The sequence below is a fragment of the Stegodyphus dumicola genome, chromosome 2 (assembly GCF_044657685.1).
Source record: "Stegodyphus dumicola isolate Sdum_Otavi_A_Nest chromosome 2, ASM4465768v1".
In the NCBI taxonomy this organism is placed as follows: Eukaryota; Metazoa; Arthropoda; class Arachnida; order Araneae; family Eresidae; genus Stegodyphus; species Stegodyphus dumicola.
The window spans coordinates 128751254-128773134 of record NC_140769.1 but is presented as its reverse complement, the minus strand read 5'-3'; the positions used below and the strand labels follow the sequence as shown (position 1 = coordinate 128773134).

Sequence of the window (21881 nt, the reverse complement as noted above, 5' to 3'; positions counted from 1 at the left end):
ATTTTAAGTATTTTTGCTTTGCCGCGAAGTCAGTACGGAATTAATTGAATGAGAAATATACCTCTAATCAAATTCGAGGAATGAAGTTGAAATGAAATGCAGCAAAAATGTGTATAATTTAATAAGGCATACAAGGAAGTCATGTGGTGTCCGCGTGAAATTTTTTAGTTATAGGAAAATATCGCCTCTTCGGGACTTTCCTTAGGAAAAGAATAGGACTGGTTTCAGGTTTTAACATCATTAAGTAAAACAGACAGATACCTTACATAGCACATCATCTATACCTCAACCCAAAATGTAAATAATTACAAGATTACGAATAAGCTTATTAAGGGTATTTGCTTAAAAGGAGGGATGATTCTTTGAAGATATTGCTAGGAGAATCTTGCACTTATTTTTATTATGCGTGGAAAAGCCATCAAAATTTCTATGCAGCCAGCGTTTGCAGGGATTTAGAGCATGGATCGAACGCACTTCGCCAATGGTGAAATGTTATGACCAAACACCATTAGACTAATGTTACAGAAAATTCCAAAATTCAACAATAAAAAACGAAATAGCCAGACAGATAGTAGCAAAAGCAAACGAAATTTGGAAACCTCGCGAAATATAACACGGATACATTTTTTTTTCACATGAAATATGTAGTAAAACAGCGGAATGTAGGACTGTAAAACGAACTTTACTTCTGGTTAAGAAAGTTGACCATTAAACAAAATAACTTAAAAAAAAAGAAAGCAAATCTGAAAGGTTGCAGATTTTTAACGATTCACCAGAGGATTTTCTACGGTATTTTTTTTTCTCGTTGAGCATCGCAGGATACCAATTTACTCTTGATAACAGATTTTTGATTCCTTTTAGTTTATTATTGAGCATTGGTTTTTCACACTTACGCTGCATAAACATCAAAAGCAGAAACGGCTTTTTTTATTTTATTTTATTTCTTTTTTAAGAAAAGCACATAAAAGTCTCCATGCTTTTTTTATAGAAACTTTCTAGCATTTTGTAGAGACATTAAGTATTTTTTGGAAGCAGGCAAGATGAAATATTAACAACGCCTTCGCCTGGAATCGAACGGCGGACCTTTCAATTACGCGCTGAGCGTGCAAACCACTACAACACAAAGTCTCGATAGGAAGACGGGAGAAATACCTTATATGCTTTCCCTTTAAAAGGGGTTTTTAGGGGGCCCAATAGCCAAATCCTGGGTGAGGAGAATCATCACCGAACATCCTCTTAGTTCGGGCGCCACTGTAGAGATATTAGGCATTTTTGGAAGCAGGAGAAATGAAAAATGTGCAACGTCTTCGCCGAGAATCGAAACGCGGACCTCTCAATTACGCGCTGAACGTGCAGACCATTACACGACGAAAGGTCGCTAAGAAGGCGGGAGAAATACCTTATAATCCCCTTTAAAACATGCCATTTGAGCTACAAGCTGAGTAAAAGAGTTATCATAATAAAGAACTATATATATATATATAATGATTTAATTCAGTCCAACTAGTGTTATTTCATAAAAAAATACTTAATTGTTCTAATTAGACATCTAATGATATAAATGCATTTTTATTTAAATCAATCATAATAAAAATGAGTAAATATAATTTCAAGAACTGAGTTTATTAATTTCCTAATCTCTTGTCTTGCTACTCACTAGCTCAAAGAATAAAATTGATAAATTATATCTTAGGCTTTACGGGAGTCCTTCTTGTTGTAAGAAGTAATTTTAAAGTTTCTCATTTTTAATTTGATTGATTTTAATGAAACATCGTAATGTGAAAGCGGCCATATAATGTACCAGCTGGGGTAAGGAGATTCAAAGGCTTAGAATGGTTTTATGATATGAGGAAGTTTGGAACTTAGTACAGCTTCAGCATGTTAACTGTATAATTTAAATAACATACTCGTATGTATTTACAATATTGAGCTTTCAGCAGCTCGAAATATTCAACGGTTATCAAAGCAGTGAATTACCAATTGTAGCTAAACCATCAAAGTTATTCAGAGTTCTGAAAGTTATAATGCATGAAATTCAATTAACAGAAACAGCCCTGTGTCCGCTTACTCAGCAGTGCTAATCAGTTGGATTTTCTAAAGTGTTCTATGCTTGGTATTATAAATACAATCTATCCGAATTCGAGACATATTAGTAAATCACGAAGCTATATCTCTTATATCTTTAAAGGTATAGTGCATATTTATGAACTAGATATTTCACATAACTTAAATTGCATTTCCGCCGGAAAAATTCATGGATAGGTAACTAAATATTTAAGCGTAAATATCATAATAGAATTATTTTAATAATTCATATTCACTAATTCAGAAGTCAAACAACAAAAATCAGCGTTAATTTACAAAATTTTCACAGTATATATAGACACAGTGTTATTGTGTCTTAATTAATTCATATTCAGTTTAACGTTGGAACAAACACATTAAGAGACGCATAAAAATTATTGTGCAGTAATACCAGCGTTAATTTGCTTTAGAAATATTATTATATTATTAATATAATTTTGCAGCAATACTGGTATTAATTTGGGTTAGAAATAACTGGTATTAATTAATACAGCAGGATAAATGCTTTATAATGATTAGTATAAATTATGCGAATTAGATGTATAATATTACTCATTCATTAAAGATGTTGTCAAAATTAATTACTATTATGAAATATGTCACGATTACAATACACTGTGTATAATGTAAGAACTAATAACGTTAATATATGTTATTTACTGCTAAACAACGAATATTTTTAATTTTATGTTGCAGAGGTCATGAGTTTTTTCAACAGTCCCCCTAACCCCCAACCTCCCTTTAAAGCCCCGTTCACAAGAGCAGATTCGAGCGGTGGTGAAAACCGGTTCTTCCAACTTGTCCCATTCACATGGCGAAAAAGCATTAACTGCTTCTCCGAAGGAAGGTAGAATACTCCTACCTCTATGGAGCAAGGCAAATGGGGATATTTCCCATGCTGCATTGCGCGAATCCGCGGTTAATTTGTAAACAACATGGCTGACGTTCAGTTGACTGCTCGGTGGACTGTCAGCGAAACAATCGCTTTAATTGAAATCTGGGGGTGCGATAGCATCCAGAAAAAATTGGATGGAACAGTACGCGATACTGAAATTTATAGACAAATACAGAAAGAATTATCTGATGCTGGCTATTCCAGAAATACGGTTCAGATTAAAACAAAAGTAAAAGCGCTGAGACGAGAATATCGACTGCAGCGAGATAAATTAAGACTGTCTGGAGCTGGTGGAAAAATTACTTTTCGATTTTATCATGAAATGGATAAAGTTCTAGGTTCCAGAGATGCCTCGAATCCCGGCCTGATAACGGAAACTGAGATTCTTGGATTGGAAGAGTCAGGTAAGAAAACTCATTTTATTAATACAGTTTGTTTTTAAAAATGTGCTAGAAATCGTTATATTGCTTTTAAATATATGTTTTAGAAAAGTGCTCGGACTCACCCCTTCTCCAAAAACAAAGGCAAAAATTTAAATTTACCAAACTTGAAATATCAACATGATTTTCAAACAGATGTTTGCCTACTTTTTCCTTATACTGCACATTTTTCTGAGATAAGAAGTACCGAGTTTAAGCATAAATATTGTCTCTTTTGAATGTAAGAATCATGGTATAAAATTCTTGGAACATTTATTCCATCACAAAAAACAAAATCCATTTCATTTGTTTGACTTTTAAAAATATATTTAATCATCTTGGTCATGGTATTTTGTAGTGCTAATTAATTTGTCTTCATTTTTTGATTATTTTTAGCCTAATTTTTTTTCTTCATGGATTTTGCATTTCCAATTTCATTTGTTGATTTAAAGAAATATTTGGCTTGCAAATTTTATATTTCATTTCTTGCTACATACTTTCAGTGATTTCAATGTTTTCAATATTTAAAGAAAATTAAACATGCTGTAACATATTCCATAGTAGCCTTTAAAAAATGTTTAATTATTTTGCACACTAAATTTTTCTGCCAGTGATAATCAAATTCAATTTGAAAGCTCAATTATTTTCTCATCATAATTTTTTTTTAGTAGCTCAGTACATTTCAGCCACATGGTGAATTTGATTGCTTCTTTCCATGATATCATTCAAATCCATAATTTTAATTTCTTTGGCAAAGTGAAATAGTTTCTAAAAAATTGCTCAAATTTCACTTCTGGAAGGGTTTTTTTATAAGCAAATTTATCATTGAGAAGTTCGCATACTAACTTAACTAATGCTGAAAACATTATCACTTATTTTATATCAGATGGTAGGCTTATAGGCTTAGGTCTTGCTAAACTATATCCTGTAAGGACTTTAGGATTTGAATATATTTTATGACCATTAACCTTAATTTGAAATAACTTTTATCATTCCCTGTCACTGAAATGTATATTTCTAAGCTGTAACTATATCCCCATTATAAAAGTATTGTCTGGACTGCTTTGTTATGTAAAATGAGATTGTAATTAACAATCCCTGTTAAGTGGAGTATGGCTATATGTTTTGAAATAGTGGCCGATCACTTTTGTGAAATATATGATTATTTATTTCTGATATTTATAAACTGAATTAGAGATGAAATTTAGTAAAGAAGAATGCCATATAATCAGATCAGACCTTCAGTGGTAATGATACAAAATATTCCTCATTCAAAATGAATATCAAATATTTTTCATTTAATAGCAAAAATTAGCTATTTTGTAGAAATTCCTATACAGTGTTTTATAAAACACCTTTTTTAAAGGAATTATATATAATGTATATGACTCTGCTGTAATGAATTTAATGCTTTCAGATTTCAATTGCAATGTATTATATAAGATGAAGAGAAGTTTAATTTTATTCATGGTTCTTCTTTCCCTTTTATAGTTCCATCTGAAATGTTGAATACTTCCGAAGAAAGTTTTGTGGTAGCTTTTGATGCACATGAAAAGTAAGTTAAATGCATAAATATCTTAAATTCTGTAATATTATATAAAACAGTTTTTGATCACAGTCAACAGACATAATTAGTTTAATGAAAAGCTCTTTTACAAACTTATTAATTATATTGCATAAAACATATTATTGTTTAATATTAAGATCAATTTAATCAATACATATGCTTCTGTTATTATTAGTGTAAGCAATTACAAAATTTAAAACATAATTTGGCTGAAATTCAGCTGTACCTCTACAGTATAAAAATAATTTATAAAGGTACTTTTCCGTTTCGCCGGCGCAAATCTCGCCAAGCAGACTTTATTGGCTACAACATACAGTATACACATAAAAAATATTTAAAAAATTTTAGAATGAATTATTTTCACACTTTAAGGAAAATTGATGAATTTAACCCTTAATTTTGCCTTTTCTATATTTTCGCCCTCGGTTGAGCGGTGTGATTGCATCCTAATTGATTTAATTACCGCGTATGGTCTTAGGGCATAAAATTTAACTATCTTGTAAAATTCTGTGTAATTGTATGCCAGTATTGAACGAAACAATCAATTTGATAAGAAAAGGCTGCGACATGTTTTGAAAATGAAGCCTAAAAGGTTACCAGCGAAGATATTTCGTTTGGCATCAGTTGTACCCTTATTGGCGACTTTATCGTTTGCGCCGGCAAAACGGAAAAGTACCTTCTTTTTATATTCCTGATCTGTAATCATGCTATATTAAATTATTATCAGAAGACATAAACAACATATTGTTCATAATGTTTCTCTCAAAATATGCATGTGATTTTAAGTGATATTTCAAAATATGTATGCAGAATTTTAAACCATTTTATATTTTAAATTTCAGTATGGATCATCAAGGAACTGAAATGTATGAACAGTCACAAGAGTGTTCGCCAATTCCTCCAACTCCTAGTTCACATTTTTGTAAGTTATATTTCATTATTTACAAAAATAGCTAAAGCACTAAAGAACCAGTGCAGACATCACTACCCCTGTTGAGTGAAGGTTCTCTTCAAATGTTTATAGCAAAATTTAATTAATTGCATTTCAATTACTCATTATTATGTTTGTTTATGGTGATGAGGCAGGTAATATTAAAAAGTATGATGCTGCACAATATTTAATTCTTCATGAATCATATTATTTCTTAGATATCATGGCATGCTTGCAATCTTTTTAAGAACATATAGTTTACAAGGCCTTTCAATTAGTTCTAGACAAATATGCTAAGACAGGGTAGATATATTATAACATGTGACATAGAATAGATTATAAATGAGTAATTTTGGCCCACCAGCGGCCGAGCGATAAAGTCGCTGAACACTGGTAGTTCGGTCTGAGGTTCGAATCCCGCGAACGGGCTGGCTGCATGGGCGTTTTCGTGGTTTTCCCCATGTGTAACGTGTATACGAGCCAGTTTCCCTTAGAAAGTCCTCCACGAAGGCACCCCTCCCCTTAGGCAGATAGCCCTCGAAGCTTTGTCATAATCACACACACATAAATGAGTAATTTGTTATCAAGAGATACAATACAGATATTTTGAAAAATTGAAGAGTTAAGCATTACACATTCAGAGCTTAGTTATAATAGATGTAATATATAGTTGCAATATGCATACTAATAATTTATAATCGATTTGCAGTATGTTATTTTTCTTGAAGCGATAGCACCCATTTTGAATTTAAAATTTCAGAAAAATGCCCAACCTTAAAATAACCGAGTAATGAAAAGCAGAGCAATACCATATAAAATTAGTGAATTTTGAGATAGATATTTATGGAATCTCTTGAATTGCATAACTTTTTCTATGCAACTAGTATCAATTTCCAGTTGAATTTTGTTAAAATTGAATTTGGTTTGTAGAATGTTTGAATATTGTAATTTTTATGGCAATGTGTATTATAAACAGTTTACTGTCTTGTTTCCACATTTGGTGAAATAAAATGTATGAAAAAAATATAAAAGGAAAATTTAAGTGTTTTACATAACATTTTCATATATTCATAAAATCAATGACTGATGAAGCCAGTCGTTGGTTTTATGAATATATGAATTCCTCTAATTTGTTTAGAAGCAGTTAAATAGTAGTAGACGCTAAATTTTAAATTAAATACCTAATGCTTTGCGAATGGCAATGCACTGGTATGCAGAAGATAAAAATATTTTATATCTGGTTAGTACCAATACATTTATTTTAAATCACCAAGTTTACATTTGAGACCACCAAGATTACATTTGAGAAATAACTATCTTATTCAGCCAACCTGTAGCCCAGAGATTTTGAATTGCTCACTTTGTTAATCAAAAATTCCTTAAATTCACACAAAGCATGAAATAAATAAAAGGCATATCCAAAATCTGGGCTTTGAGGTACACGTGTTCTAGTCTAGTGGCACCACAATTTTTTTCTCAAATGCTAGAAAACAATTTCATTATTTATTAAAAGATATTATTACTTTTCTTTATATTTTATTATTTTTTCCTATTCATTCAGGTAATGCACTTTAGGGGAAAAAGGAATAAATTTCTGAATAATCTTTGCTTTGTATATTAGTATTTTTCAATGAAATGTATTTAAATATTTAATAATTTTTATATCTTTCTGTTACTTGACAGCTTCATTGAATGGGCAACGTTCTTCCCGGCGACGGAAGAAAAATCTGAAGGATGTGATAGAAAAAACCATTGAAACAACTGTAGATAAATTTCTGCAATTTGAAAGGGAAATGGAAGAGAAGATTTCTGAAGAAAATAGAGTCTTCAGAGAAAAATTGTAAGATATATTAGAAAAAATAGCGAATAAATAAATAATTTTTAACTTTGAATTATTATTTCTTGCTAAAATTCAGTTACTGTTCTATAAAGTTTGAAATCTTAAATTTTGACCATTGAACTTCAAGTTTTTATTTTATGAATCACTTTATGCAAATATATGTGCATATTTTAGATTTTTTTACAGAGTTATTTAAGTATTATGGTACGTGTTACGTACAATAAATGTAGTAGTCATAAATTAAATATTTTTATAAATAACAAAGTAAGGTGTTATGCCACAATTTATGTATGTTGTATAGGTGATAATTTTTTAATTCGAACATATATTTGCTGAACACAGTTTTCGTTTAATAGACGCCTAAACACTTTTGTAAAAATTTAAAACTTCTAATGCAAATTATACCAGGAATTCATTTAATTTATTAACCAAAATCAATAATTTGGTATATAAGAAAAATATGTACATTTAAAATTACAAGTTTTCACAAATTCTGCATTAGGAAATCTCGAACATCTGCTCCAGATACAAGACTGTCTAGATTTCCAGTGAGGTTTTCTCCAGAAATCGACAGATTATCTTCTTCTAAAGATACATCTGAATTTTCGTCATCCAGTATCAGCCAGTCATCGAGGAATTCATCATCTAGTGTAATACATATGTTATGCATAAGACAGCATGCCAACACTTGTGATTTTACATTTTCAACATTACTGTCATTTTCTTTCAGAAGGCATCTCCATCTTCCCTTTAGCATGTTCTACATTAATGCGGGAAGTACTCAATTTCTTATTAAAAAGAGCTCTTTCGGCATTTAAATGACCTCTATGAGCCAATTTAGTAATGGGTATGCCTGATCAAAGAAATGGCTTTACATTGCCATTATGGTTTCTTAGCCTTATATTTGTAGGTGAAAAGAGTTTATTGCTTTGACCTGCTCTAAACAAATTGGAATTTCTTAATACTCGAGCATCATGGACCGAACCAGGCCATCCAACATTCAAATTTATAAAACGCAGTCTATCATCGACAACTGCTTGCAAAATTATGCTGAAGAACTGCTTTCGGCAAAAATAATCTTTCCCACACTTGTTTGGAGCTTTAATCGGGATGTAAGATCCATCTACAGCTCCACAGCAACCAGGTAATCCACCATTATCATAAAATCCCTGGGCTATCATTTGTAGGTCATCATTTTGTGGGAAAGTAATTTTGAATTCTTTGCTCAGTGCACTGCAGACTTCAGCAACAATAGTGCAAGCAGTAGAGCGAGCCACTCCAAATAAATTTGAAATGGTTCTTAGCTCTCCACAGGAACCTAACTTCGAAAGAGCTATTGCCACTCTTCTTTCTACAGATATAGGTTTTCTCACTACATGCTTTTTGACTAGTTGAGATCGCAACTTGCTGCAGATGTAGTTGAAAGTAGTCCTATAAGATAAGAAATGAAACAAAACAGTTACTTTTATAAAAAATTCCTAAAACATATGAATAAAATAAAGCATACATTTTCACTTAAAAATTTGATTAGGGGATAACAGTTTAATGTACATCTGACTTTTTTGATTGCAAATTATGGCTGTTTTATTTTGGTTTTGCAAATTAAAACCAGAACTGTCTTGCTATTTTTGAACTCTTTCATGTCTATTAGTTGAGGGTGAAAAGCATTCTTAGCATCTCATTAAAAAGTATATGAAGTCTCTATTTCATATATTGATGAACCCAGTGCAATAGCAATTTGTTAAATCTAATGTTTATTCCAAATTAAGATTTAACTTGAAATTAATGTAGATAATTACTGAGAGAATTAGATTTTTGTAGCGTAGTTTACGTGAGATGAAATCACTTGGGGTGATACGAACCGGCGAATCAGGATGTTGAACCATGATAGCATAGTAAATTCTTAAATTAATGTCTTTTATTGTCTTTATTTAATATCTTAATTAATGTCTTTGTTGTTTTTATTTATTGGCTTTTTACAAAATTATAAACCATATTAGAATGTTTATGCCTTCAAAATAAAAAATTCTTAGAACTAATATTTGTTAACATTTTCTATGTGTATTCTCTATGTTGTCGCCAACAAAGTCTGCTTGGCGAGATTTGCGCCGGCGAAACGGAAAAGTACCGTCTAATTCTTTCTCTAATTTGATATAGTTGTATCCTAAACTAATATGGATATAACTAGTTATCATTAACTGTTCTGGTATAAAGTTATGATATTCAGCTGATTCTCGCTTTCGCATTGAAAAAGACTGAACTGGCTGACTTGATAAAATGCACTTCCTTTTTAAATTATTATTGAAACAATTTCAAATAAATAAGAAATTAGTTGCCAAAAATTTTGCACTAACTTAATATGTATCATACGTAATGATTTTAACTTAATTTGAAATTCTTGTTGAACATTCGCAATATCAAAATAATTTATGTTTGCTGGAGGACAATAACTGTAGTAAGAAATAAATCAAATATAACTGATTAACTATGAAAAGTTTCTTATGTTCAAAGGAGAAACAAAATGATACAGCTATAAAAAATTATTTACTTTTGTTAAATATTATAAATTTCAGGAACAGAAATGTTTCTGAAATTAAAAATAATAATAATAATAATAATAATAATAAAATTGAAAAAGTTTAGAAATTATCTTAAAAAACATTCATGAATATATAAATCTCTTACTTAACTCTGTTTATTAATGGCAACTATTTTTTTTTCATTTTGCATCCCAGTGTACAGATTTCATGTATAGACATTACAATTACAATGAAATAATATACATTTGTGCAGTTTGTGTGCCTGATCTCAATGCACAGTTTCAACAAATAAGTATTCTCATATCCAAATAAGAATAGTCTCAAAGATCTCCTACCCCTCTTCCCTTATCCTTAATCCTCTTCAATGAATTTTCAGCGTGGCAATATTTTAAAGTATCCTACATGCATACTACACAGTTAACAGCACCCATACCAACCCGAGCCCAATGATATAACAGCCAGCATCCCTAAACACTTCTGTAATTATAATAGATCATTATTTAAAAAGAATGGCAGCCACTACATATGAATTAGGTTGCAATGAAGAAAACTTGGTTAATAGGAATTATTGAAATAATAATATGAAAAGTTAGTATATTTGATGAAGATGAGTGATCAATGAAACATTTTCAGAACTAAAATGAAGCAATTGCAGAAAATGTTCTTCACTGTTGAAGAGTTGAAAATGCAAATGATGTATTTGGATCAAAATTTCAAATGTATTCAAAGCCCAGATCTTATTGACAATGACATGCAAAAGCATGAAGAGAAAATTAGCAAAAGAATGTTCAAATAATTCTACATAACTTTTGGTTAAATAAAGTAAAAAATTAATTCTTCTAATACATGAGAAAATATATAATTTTGAGCTTTTCATTTAACTTTCTTTAATTAAAGAAAATATATGAAGATTTGGTGATACATAACTAGCGGAATAACGGTACTTTTTTTATTTGATTAACATTAACATTAAGCATTTTCCAGGAATCAAAGAACATTGTTAAGTGAGAGATTTCTGTACATAAAAGCAATATATATTAAAAAACTTTGAAATAACTTACCAAGTAATACGAAAATTTTCCTTGAAGTCCTTATCATCCCATGATGAGAGAACTACATTTTCCCAGAACACCGAAGATCGCACTTTGGACCATAAACGTCGCTCTGGGTATGCCAATTCTAGTGACGTTAACGTTGCATTTATGAAGGAACACATAATTTTCCTTCGTCGAAGCCGCCGTCTTTTGGGTAGCGATCTGCCCTCTAAACAGCGCATATTCAGCTGTAGGTGCAAAAATAATTGCAGAAAAAGCGAAAGTCTTTCTTGAGCCATGCCGAAAACTCCGAAAACGTTCTACAGCGATAATTAACAATGTCGAAAAAGATGTAAACAAACACTACAAAATCCGCCAATCAGATTCAAGTTTGTGACATCACTGCTCGCAGTGGCTTATGGGTTAAGGGATGGAAGACGATGTGCGTCTGAACGGGTCCTGAAGGCGAAACTGCTTGGTAACCCCACTTCTCCCTGATATGAACGATGGCTGCGCGAAAGAGCGTTGCATGTGAACGGGGCTTAAAAGGTCGACTGGGGATTAAGGAATCCAATCGCTAAATCGTGGTGGTGAAGAATCATCAATCACCACCTTTTCATTCGGGTGCCATTGTAGAGTCATTAGGTTTTATCTGAAGCTGGAGACATGGAAAAACACTGAGCATTTTCCTCACCGGGACTCGAGCCTGAACCTCACGAATTCTCTCCGAGTGTGCTACTGGTTACACCAACGAAGGCATGCTGTAAGAAGGGAGAAAAACCTTGTGAAGCTAAACTACAAAAGCTGCGCTATGTTATAGAAAAAAAAAAAATACGTTGCGTAAAACGGCATTAATTTTGAAACACTGACATTTTGTCTGGCCGCATCGATGATACCTGACAGACTAACGCATATTTTTCAAACCTTTTTTGGATAACTACTTTTTAAAATTTTGCACACAACGCCCCTTCAGGTTTTCAACGCTTCTACTCTTGCAATAATGATGGATTATATATCTTTTCAATGTGATCTGTGCCCTAATGTGACCGACTCAATGTGCACTGAAATGTTTCCGTATCAATGTATTGAATTTAGGCAACTTCCTCCCCAGGAGTAACCTTAAGAGGTTATCACACATGGCTACAGTCCCTGCTACACGGTACTTTTCTGAGAAACGAGATTCTGGTAGCACTGGGTTAAAGGGGGTATTCCTAGAAAAAAGAGTCCCGCGTGAAGCGAAATCCCGCCTAGCTACGGCAGCAATGTTGCGGCTACACGGAATTTTTTCCAGCCTCACCGAAAATGTCTCGGGTCCCAGGTAGAGACAACCAATCAGACGAAAGTTCTGAAGGATCACGAGATCCCGATTTGAGCGATAACCGATTACTGTTTGGCGTTCAACTCTTTGTAGCAAGTGAGAATGCTAACCTAGCTACGTGTGTTTCCTGGAATTGTGAGGGTTCTGCGAATTGTCCCTTTCGACGTCAAGTTCCGTGTAACCGACACATAATGTGATTGGGACCTTTGAGAACTCTGCGAAGCTACTGGCTAAGCACTCTTGGCCACGGGGACGAGTGCACAAATAATGAACCTTGGGGTTTTAAAGACCCCGGAAAGGTCGCTTCCGTGGTTCTGTACGTCCTAGCTCAAGGCTCTAGTAATCCGTGGTGGCGTCTCATGTCCCCCTATAGGGATAGCGTCCCGGGTTTACTGGCTAATGTCCTTAGGCGACGGGCAGCCCGTGTGACTGGTAGGTAGAAAATCGACGATCAGCGCCGCCGGAGGGCGGTGGCAGGGGTGCGAGAACAATGTCTCCAAGGTGCGAGAACAGGGATTGAACCCTGGGCCTTGCTTGGCGGTTGAGTTGAACTCGTAGTGTTGTTAAGTCTAACGGAATGAGGAATGCCAAAAATCTTATCTTACGCAACATCTAATGAATTATAAAGCTTCGTAAATTCGGAAAAATAATTAAAGACTTTTATTCTTTTACTGTTATTATGACGATACTAGATTCGCAAAACTGCATATGCGCCAGACTTTCATGAATCTGAATTAAGGTAAATCATGGCTACATATGCATAGTTGCCGTCATTGCAAAAAACAGAACTTGTCTTTTAAAATTTTTAGACTCATAGGTTACTTTTTTCTCCACGTGTTTTCTTGCAAATAACATACTTCGTCTTTGAACGAGTTAACAACCATATAGCTTGACTATCAAGCACGAAGGGTTCGAATGGCATGTTTGCGTTAGATTCTTAAAAGGTTAAATGCCTGTAATATTTGTATAAATAGGTAAGAAATATGCACATTTACGGAACTTAATTTCTCAGTTCAATTATACCAAAGTGCCTCTTCACTGAATCTAGAACCAACAATGTTTCACGAGATCTCCTTCTCCTCTGTGGAAACTTAAGCTACTGAATATTAGAAATATTTCTAATACTTTAGGTTAAAAGATTTAAAAGTAATTTAAGAAGAATGGTTGATAAAGAAATATGATTATGGGTATAAAAATGCAGTTATTGGTAAAATATACATGTTTCAGCTTTAACAAAAATCAAGGATTTACTTTTATGGAAAATTAAATTTCACTACCAAAAAACTGATTCTTTTTACGCTTAAGCTATAATTTTAAGTTTCGACAAGAATTTTATAAAAATTAAGAATGTACTAAAATAGTTAAATTTAAGAAAATAAATTAATCTCACCATGCTTCTTCTAGAATGTTAAATACAAGTAAATCTTTTCAAAAATTATTGAGAATGACTTCACAAAAAGCACCAACGAAACGTAAAAAATACTTTTTTTTCTCATTATTGCAGAAATGTTGCAATAAAAATTTAATTGTCAATTGTAATGTAAAAAATCATTCAATTAAATTCCAGTTTTAATTAAGCTAATTAAATTTTGTTATTCAAATAATAAGTGAGAACATTTTTAATAATATCATTGAAAGCTTAATTTTATCCCCACTATCTCACGAAAAAATAGCCAAACGAATGTCATAGGAAATGAATGCAATTATGTCATAAATAAAGTTAAAAGAATGGAACGCGGAGGGTTTAAAATTCGTATATTACTTAATCCTCTACCACCGCATATTTCTTTCGATTGAGTTATAACTTTATTAAAAGAAGTGGCCGTAACTTTGGGAACTTATTCTTCAGAAAAATTAAATATCTTATAAAACTGAAAATGATTTATTACTAATGAATGTCCTTGCTAGGACTGAAACACATGATTATAAAGTTGATTTTTTATAGTTTTATACATACTACTACATGTCTCTACAGTTTGCAGAAATGTAGTCAAACTGTAGAGACATTAGGTATTTTTTTAAGCAGGTAAGACTAAAAATTAGCAACGTCTTCGCCGGGAATCGAACCGCAGACCTCTCAACTACGCGCTGAGCGTGCAGACTACTACACCACGAAGGTTCGCTAAGAAGGTGGGAGAAATGACATATAAAACATCTATTTCCCCGAAAATGCTTTTCTGTCTTTTATTTACAAACATAGGAAAATCGTGATCAGAAAATTGTCCAAGTAATCAAATAAATTAAATAGATGTAAAATAAACATCGAAAACGAAAGCAGCAATTATGACCCACATAGCACAAAAACATCCTTGGGATATCCCGAGGATGTTGCTCGCGGGATATGCGCACATCCTCAGAAGATCCCGGAATATCCCGTGAACCTCCTAAACACCTCCTCCCGAGTGCTTAATGTCACATCCCGGGATATCCTTGAATGACTTGAAGAGACTTGAAATGAATTATTAATACAAAATATTATAAGAGAAAATTTTGCTTTAAAATATTAAAAATCTTTCGATCATTTTTAACCATTCAATAGCCCAAAACTGAATTCTTCGATATATTCATAATTAAATTATTCTACAAATTCAGTTCTGACTTCAGTTAATTTGTATTCAAAATTCAATAATAAAATTAAGCATTTAATAACCTTTAAGTAGTGGACCAGATGTGTGTAAATTTTGAAATTCAACGGTTACGTTGATTGAATCATTATTCATGGCTACAATATGATTAAACAGTTAATGAGTTCGTCTTGCTATTTGCTGTAATGGAGCGGAAGATTTTCTAATCAATTTTTTATAGAAGATATACAGCTTTCAAATTTAAATGCACTGTAATGATCTAACGGCCCAAACATTTTTACATCTTCCCAAATATGCAGTAGGCCGTGAACATTATGAGCAATATACTGTTTTTCATAATAAAGCCCAAAATTTACTACGAAGAGTTTTAATAGAGACTGTGCGTATTCATCAATTGCGGTCTGATTCTGTATTTTGCATAAGAGTCTAATCGAAATATGAAATAGTAAAAAATGATCATGTAGCTTTTTGTTAAATTAAAAAAAAATAATAAATAAGTAGTGGACTAGTGTACAGTAAAAATTGACGGTATTCTGTAGCTTTCCAGTGTTTCAATTCTTTTAGAGTTGGTTCCTTGGTTTTCTTGCAAATTCAATTGGTACATAAGGCTTTAAAAACTGGTCATTTAAAAAAAACATACTTCAACATTTTTATGTGGTAATCGTGCTTGTAAGGTGCCTCCGCCTATCCTAATAGTAATCATTTTTTGTACTACTCCTAAGCACACAAGGGACATAGTCTAACGGAATATTTATTAGTCCTATATTTGGAATATTCCTTAAAATGGGATAATCGTTTTGGTAATCGTCATCAGTCAGTTCTTCTTGAGACATAAAAGTTCATATTCCGAATCACAGTTTGAAATGGAACTTCAAGAATGGTGTGCGGAAAAAATGTCACCCGGAAAAAAGGGAAACGGAAAGAATGTCCCTGGAAAATAAGGAACGGAAAAAATGTCACTCGGAAAATAAGGAACGGAAAAAAAGGAACTCTAAAATCTCGCCAAATAATGTCGCCGATTGGAGATAGGGAAACCTGCCAAACGGGCAGGGTTATAGCGGGCTCTCTTGAGGGAGGTTTTAAGGGTAAGACGTTGAGCTGGCTGCAGCTGAGCAAAGTCATTTCGATAGCAGGTTTTTCCAACTTGCCTGCGGGAAAATCGTATGTTCTCCCCCGTGGTTTGCTTCACCCGTTCCCTTAAAGAAACCGACCCACCTCACCCGGAAGGAAAGAATTCACGGGGAGCAAATGTTTCTCCTCTGTTAAATAATGATTGCCGGTCTTTAAACTAAATTTCATCCATCCCTAAATGGAAGCTAACAGCTTGTTCACATTAAAGTGTTGATAAATGACGAATTGTCAGTAAAGACGGCACACGAAAGCTGCTAAACAGAACTATTGGCGTAGTATAGTTTGTTATTTTTTATTACGGTTTAACGAATCTAGCAATAATATTATATTATGCATTCCGTTATTATTTAATCTATCCGTAATATGAAATATAATTTTATAAACACTAACGGTTTATCATCAGTTAATTTATAAAACGACAGATATTTTATAGTGTCATTTTTTTCCCCACTTATCATTAGGTGTAAGAGACTTTGATCCTGGAGGACCATTCTTTTCGTTTTGCGATTTTGCGTTGAATCACTATAAACGGCGAATCACTTTTCAAACTGTTGCCACCAAATGTTAGAGTCCTGCATTATATTCGAAGAAATTAAATAATGACAAATGTGCATAAATATATGCATATTTCTCGCATTGTGATAAAACAACGGTACATATCGAATTTTGAATGACGTAATCCTCCTGCGAATATGGGCATCTGGAAGCCCAAATTTGAAATTTGTTTTATTATCTATTTCATATTTTGTAAAACTTTAACGAATTTTTGATTAACAAACTCAACGATTTAAAAGCGAGGAATGGCAACACTATACGAAAAAAAAATTATCTCCAGCTCGCGGTACTGTGTATCGGAAATTCTTCTAAAGATATGCTTTTTTAAAATTCTTTTGCGACATTGCTATTTAAATGAATTTTATGGTTTAAGTGCAAAGAATATGATATTTAATAAATAAAGGTAGCACACAAAACGTTAAAAAAAACGCCCTCTTTGGACGTAGTTTAAAACCTGAAACCTTTGAGATTTTTTGTTTGTTATTAAGTTTTTTTTTTAAATATGAATGATGGTCCCTCAGCCGACTTGACCAGAAGCAGTTGTCACTTTATTATGCAGTCACCTAATAGGTGGGCCACCTTTGCCTCCCATGAAGGGACGGATCATTAGAACTATGCATTCCCCTGGATTCGAACCCAAGCCGTTAGGTATCGAAGTTGGCTCCCCTAACCACTACACCGTCTGAGCGGCATTTATCATTGGTTAGTTTATAGAATATTATATTCTATACTAATTAATATAGTTATTTTAAAATAATTAGCTAAACCGGCTTGGCTAGTTCCCCCACCCGCCAAATACTTATTCGAGGAAATAACTTAATTATACGCTTTAACGGTAACATATATTTTACACTATATTTATTTTATATTAAAATTTTTCCTATATATAAATAGATACGGCCATACACGCAATCGAATCGGCTTAATGTACTTTCATTTATAGAATAATGCACTTCCGAATGTGAACAGTGAACTTTCTTCCTATGATGATCAGTATTTCTGAGAACTTGGACATCGGTGCTGAGAGCTATTTCTCTAATTCGCAAAAGCCCAACATCTTATGAACTTGTGGTCATCTTAGAAAGGGTTTACTGTACTTTCTGTCTCTAACTGTGGCAATTTATTGGTATGAAAAAATTTCTTATAGTAGAATATAATCTATTCATGCAAGCCCTGTTATAAGAATAATTTAATAAAGAAGCAAAATTATCATTTTATTCAAAATTGCATTTTTCGAGCGAGATAGTAAAGAGTTCTGACTTTCTTTTTGGTTAAATGTTGCTATTTCTCACTTTTAACCTGCTAATCTAACATTTATTTATTTATTTTTTTTAAGCCCAAAGGGCTATTAGTCTCAAATCGACATTTTGCGTGGTTTCACTTTCTGCGTTGATTCACTTTTCAAACTGTTACTACAAAATATTATTGCCATGCATTATATTTAAAGAAACTAAGTAATGAAGATTCTGCATGAATGCATGAATATTTCCGCATTTTCAAAAAACAACAGTACCTATAGCCATCCAATTTTGAATAACGCAGTACTCCAACCAAACATGAGCACTTGAAATTCCGAATTTGGAATTTGTTTTATTAGCTATTCCCAGTTTTGCAACACATTAACGAATTTTCAACTCATCGATTTAAAAGCGTGCAACGGGAACACTGTACGAAAAAAGAAATGTATCTCCAGCGCCCGAAACTGTGTATTGGAAATTCTTAAATTTTGCGCTTTTTAAATATTTTGTGATATTGCTGTGGAATTGAATTTTATGGTAAAGTGCGAAGAACATTATATTTAATAAATAAAGGTACCACACAAAACGTTAAAAAAAATCCTTTTGGGCGCAATATGAAATATGAAAGCTTTCAGATTTTCCTTTAAATAATGAAAAATCTGCATAAATGTATGTATATTTCTCGCATTGTGATAAAACAACGGTACATAGAGCCATCGAATTTTGAATGACGTAATCCTCCTACGAATATGGGCATGTGGAAGACCAAATTTGAAATTTGGAATTTGATTTATTATCGATTTTATATTTTGCAAAACTTTTTATTTTGCAAACGAATTTTTGAGTAACAAATTCAGCGATTTAAAAGGGAGCAATGGCAACACTCTACGGCTGGGAAAAACCTTTTTGTCTCCAGCGCGCGGAAGTGTGTATGGGAAATTCTAAAGATATGCTGCGGCATTGCTATTGAATTGAATTTTATGGTTTAAGTGCAAAGAACATGATATTTAATAAATAAAGGTAACACACAAAATGTTAAAAAAACACCCTTTGGACGTAATTGAAAATCTGAAAACTCAGATATTTTTTTTTTTTCCCAGTGGCGTGGTATAATGAATCATTAAAAACGAAGCTGAGCTTCTTAATTACATTTTGCAGCTTTAGAATGATACCGCTAATTTGATTATCCAGAACTCGAAATATTGAATAAATTAGAGTTAAATAAAATTCAAAATTAATGCGAAAGAATTTGTTTTAGCAAATTTCGTGAGATAGAAGATTATGTTCTGCTGTTCTGTAATTTTTAATTAGGACCGTAAAAGAAATGCATCTTGACGAAGAGGTGAAAACTGTTGAAAACAGTCAATTTCCTATTTATGAGAAAACTTTATTATGACTTTGGAGATTAAAAAGTACATATAAATATTATAGTTCTCATTTTTCATGTTTAAATAATTAGTAAGAAATATGGATTCTAATGTAGCAATTGTAGTGTAATTCTAAATGAACTATTTATAATATTGTTATCAATGAAGCAACAATCGTATAATTAAAAAAATGAATGCAAAATTCTATTCTTATTGTTTTGAGCTCAAGTTCTATGTTTCAAGAGCTTTCAAGTCTGAATTAATTACTTTTCAGACTTAAAATTGCAGTATAACTTTCGTATTTAAAATTTTGTTAGCAGTTTGTTAGCAGTTCTAAAACAAATATCATGCAGAATTTTAGCAGTATTAGAAAAGGCCTCAAAAAGACCTGACAAGGAAACTTCCTATCTTTTGGCTTTTTTAATTGTTGAAGTGTATGGAGTCAAAATTAAAGCTATTAACAACCAGTTTTTAAGGTTGTCATTAATTAAAATATCTGTCATTTTTAATAAGCATCATGTTTATGAGGAAATGAAAATTCACATAATAAGTATTATCTGAATTATCGTTTCCTAGTCATTCCTAGTATCATCAGGGCCGGTGCCAGAGCATATGCAATCGGTGCGGCCGCACCGGCCGGCAGAACTGAGAGAACGCAAAATTTTTAGAACTTTGGAAAGAGCTGGGCGGCAGAATTTTGAAGTTGTAAAGCAGGCACCGTGCGGCAAAACGTCTAGCGCCGGCCTTGAGCATCATTCCAAGTCTTAGTAAATCAGCTTAATAATTAGAACTGATTTATAGGAATTTAGCAAAACTGCGCTACAGTAACATATCATTGATAAAAGTATATCCCAGGAGAAAATATTTTTATTATTATACTATAATGTTCCCTTAAAAAGAATGTAATATTTAGCAATCATACTTAGTATTGCCGATTTTTCAAGAAAAACAAAATTCACAAGGTTTTGCAAGCGAGTACACCATTCAATACTTTACAAATGAGTCGCACTTGATCAAACAAACCATAGGTTTATACACAACCGTCCAGGAGTAATTTAGTCAGGTATTTTTAAAATGTTAATATGCAAAATATAGAATTAATACTAAATATGCATAAATTTTAGACTTGAGCCTTCTTGACGTGCTTTCGTGGTGTAGTGGTCTGCACGCTGGGCGCGTATTCCAGAGATCCGCAGTTCTATTCCCGGAGAGGGGTTTGCTCATTTTTCAAGTCTCCTGCTTCCATAAAATATCGAATGTCTCTGCAATCTAAGTGAAGAAATATTCGACATAACAGACATTTAACTTTTTCTTATAATATAAATTTTGCGTGGGAACAGTTTTACATTGAGCTGAAAATAAGTTTATGTATTCTGCAGTAAAAATTTACATTCATTCAATTAATTATTTATATGTACTGAAAATTGTTTTTTCATTTTATGTAAAATTTATCTGGCGAAATTGAATTTAGAAATTTTCTGCATTGGCTATAATTTTCTTCCTTCTGCAAAGAATATATACGTATATATATATACGTAAACGACACATATTTTGTCGAATGCCGTAACAGCATTGCCGTATCCTTTTGTGTTAATATATTCAAAAATTTTAAATGCTATTACGTAAACTGCATTATATGTTACATGAAGGGGATTAAATTGAATCCAAATTCAAAATATTTACATGTCTTTTCACTCATATTTCTAACAATTTTATTTTCATAGGGAAAGTTACCAAACACTGATGATATAATAAAATTGACAGTCATTTGTGTTCTATATTCTTAAGCAGAATACATAATGCAGCTCATCAGCGCTCCAGCGGTCGCCAGAGCCGTAGCTAGAAGGGGGCATCTGTCCCCGGGCGCAGAATCCAAGGGGCGCCAAACTGATATTACGACATTGTATATTAATCTTCAGTTGTCCCTGGGCGCTGAAAACCCTAGCTAAGACTCTGGCGGTCGCTTAACACTGACAGTTCGACAGGGGCTCAAATCCCAGCAAACAAGCTGGTTACAATATAATTTAGTTATTTCTTCCTGTGTAAGGTAAATACAATCAAGTTTCCCATTCTCATACTTCGTTAAGTCCTCCACAAAGGCATCCCTTCTCTTCATGGCAAAGCACGGGAACAGACAGTTCCCGTGCTTTGCCATGATTCAAATAACCACCAAAGAAGAAATGAGGAGAAAATGCAGTAGATACTAGCTATTCAAGGGATAGAACAATTATTAATAGATGTAGAAGAGCATTTTTGAAATCATTTCTTGAGTACCAATTCCGGGGAGTTCTAAATTACCGAGAGTTCTTAAATGTTAAATAACTTCAGTGCCTTTAATTGAGTCTGAAAATTGGATTGATGGAGTTGAATTTTTTG

At 32.7% G+C, this 21881-nt stretch overlaps 1 protein-coding gene across 1 annotated transcript; it reads left to right on the top strand.

The window, feature by feature from the left end:
* Nucleotides 1-2853: 2853 nt before the first annotated feature.
* Nucleotides 2854-7741, top strand: LOC146998574 (uncharacterized). Its single transcript, XM_085810220.1, has 4 exons — nt 2854-3384; nt 4891-4954; nt 5809-5888; nt 7581-7741. Exons 1-4 carry the CDS (start codon nt 3021-3023, stop codon nt 7739-7741), a joined length of 669 nt encoding a protein of 222 aa, XP_085666346.1. The 5' UTR covers nt 2854-3020.
* The last annotated feature ends 14140 nt before the right edge of the window (nt 7742-21881 follow it).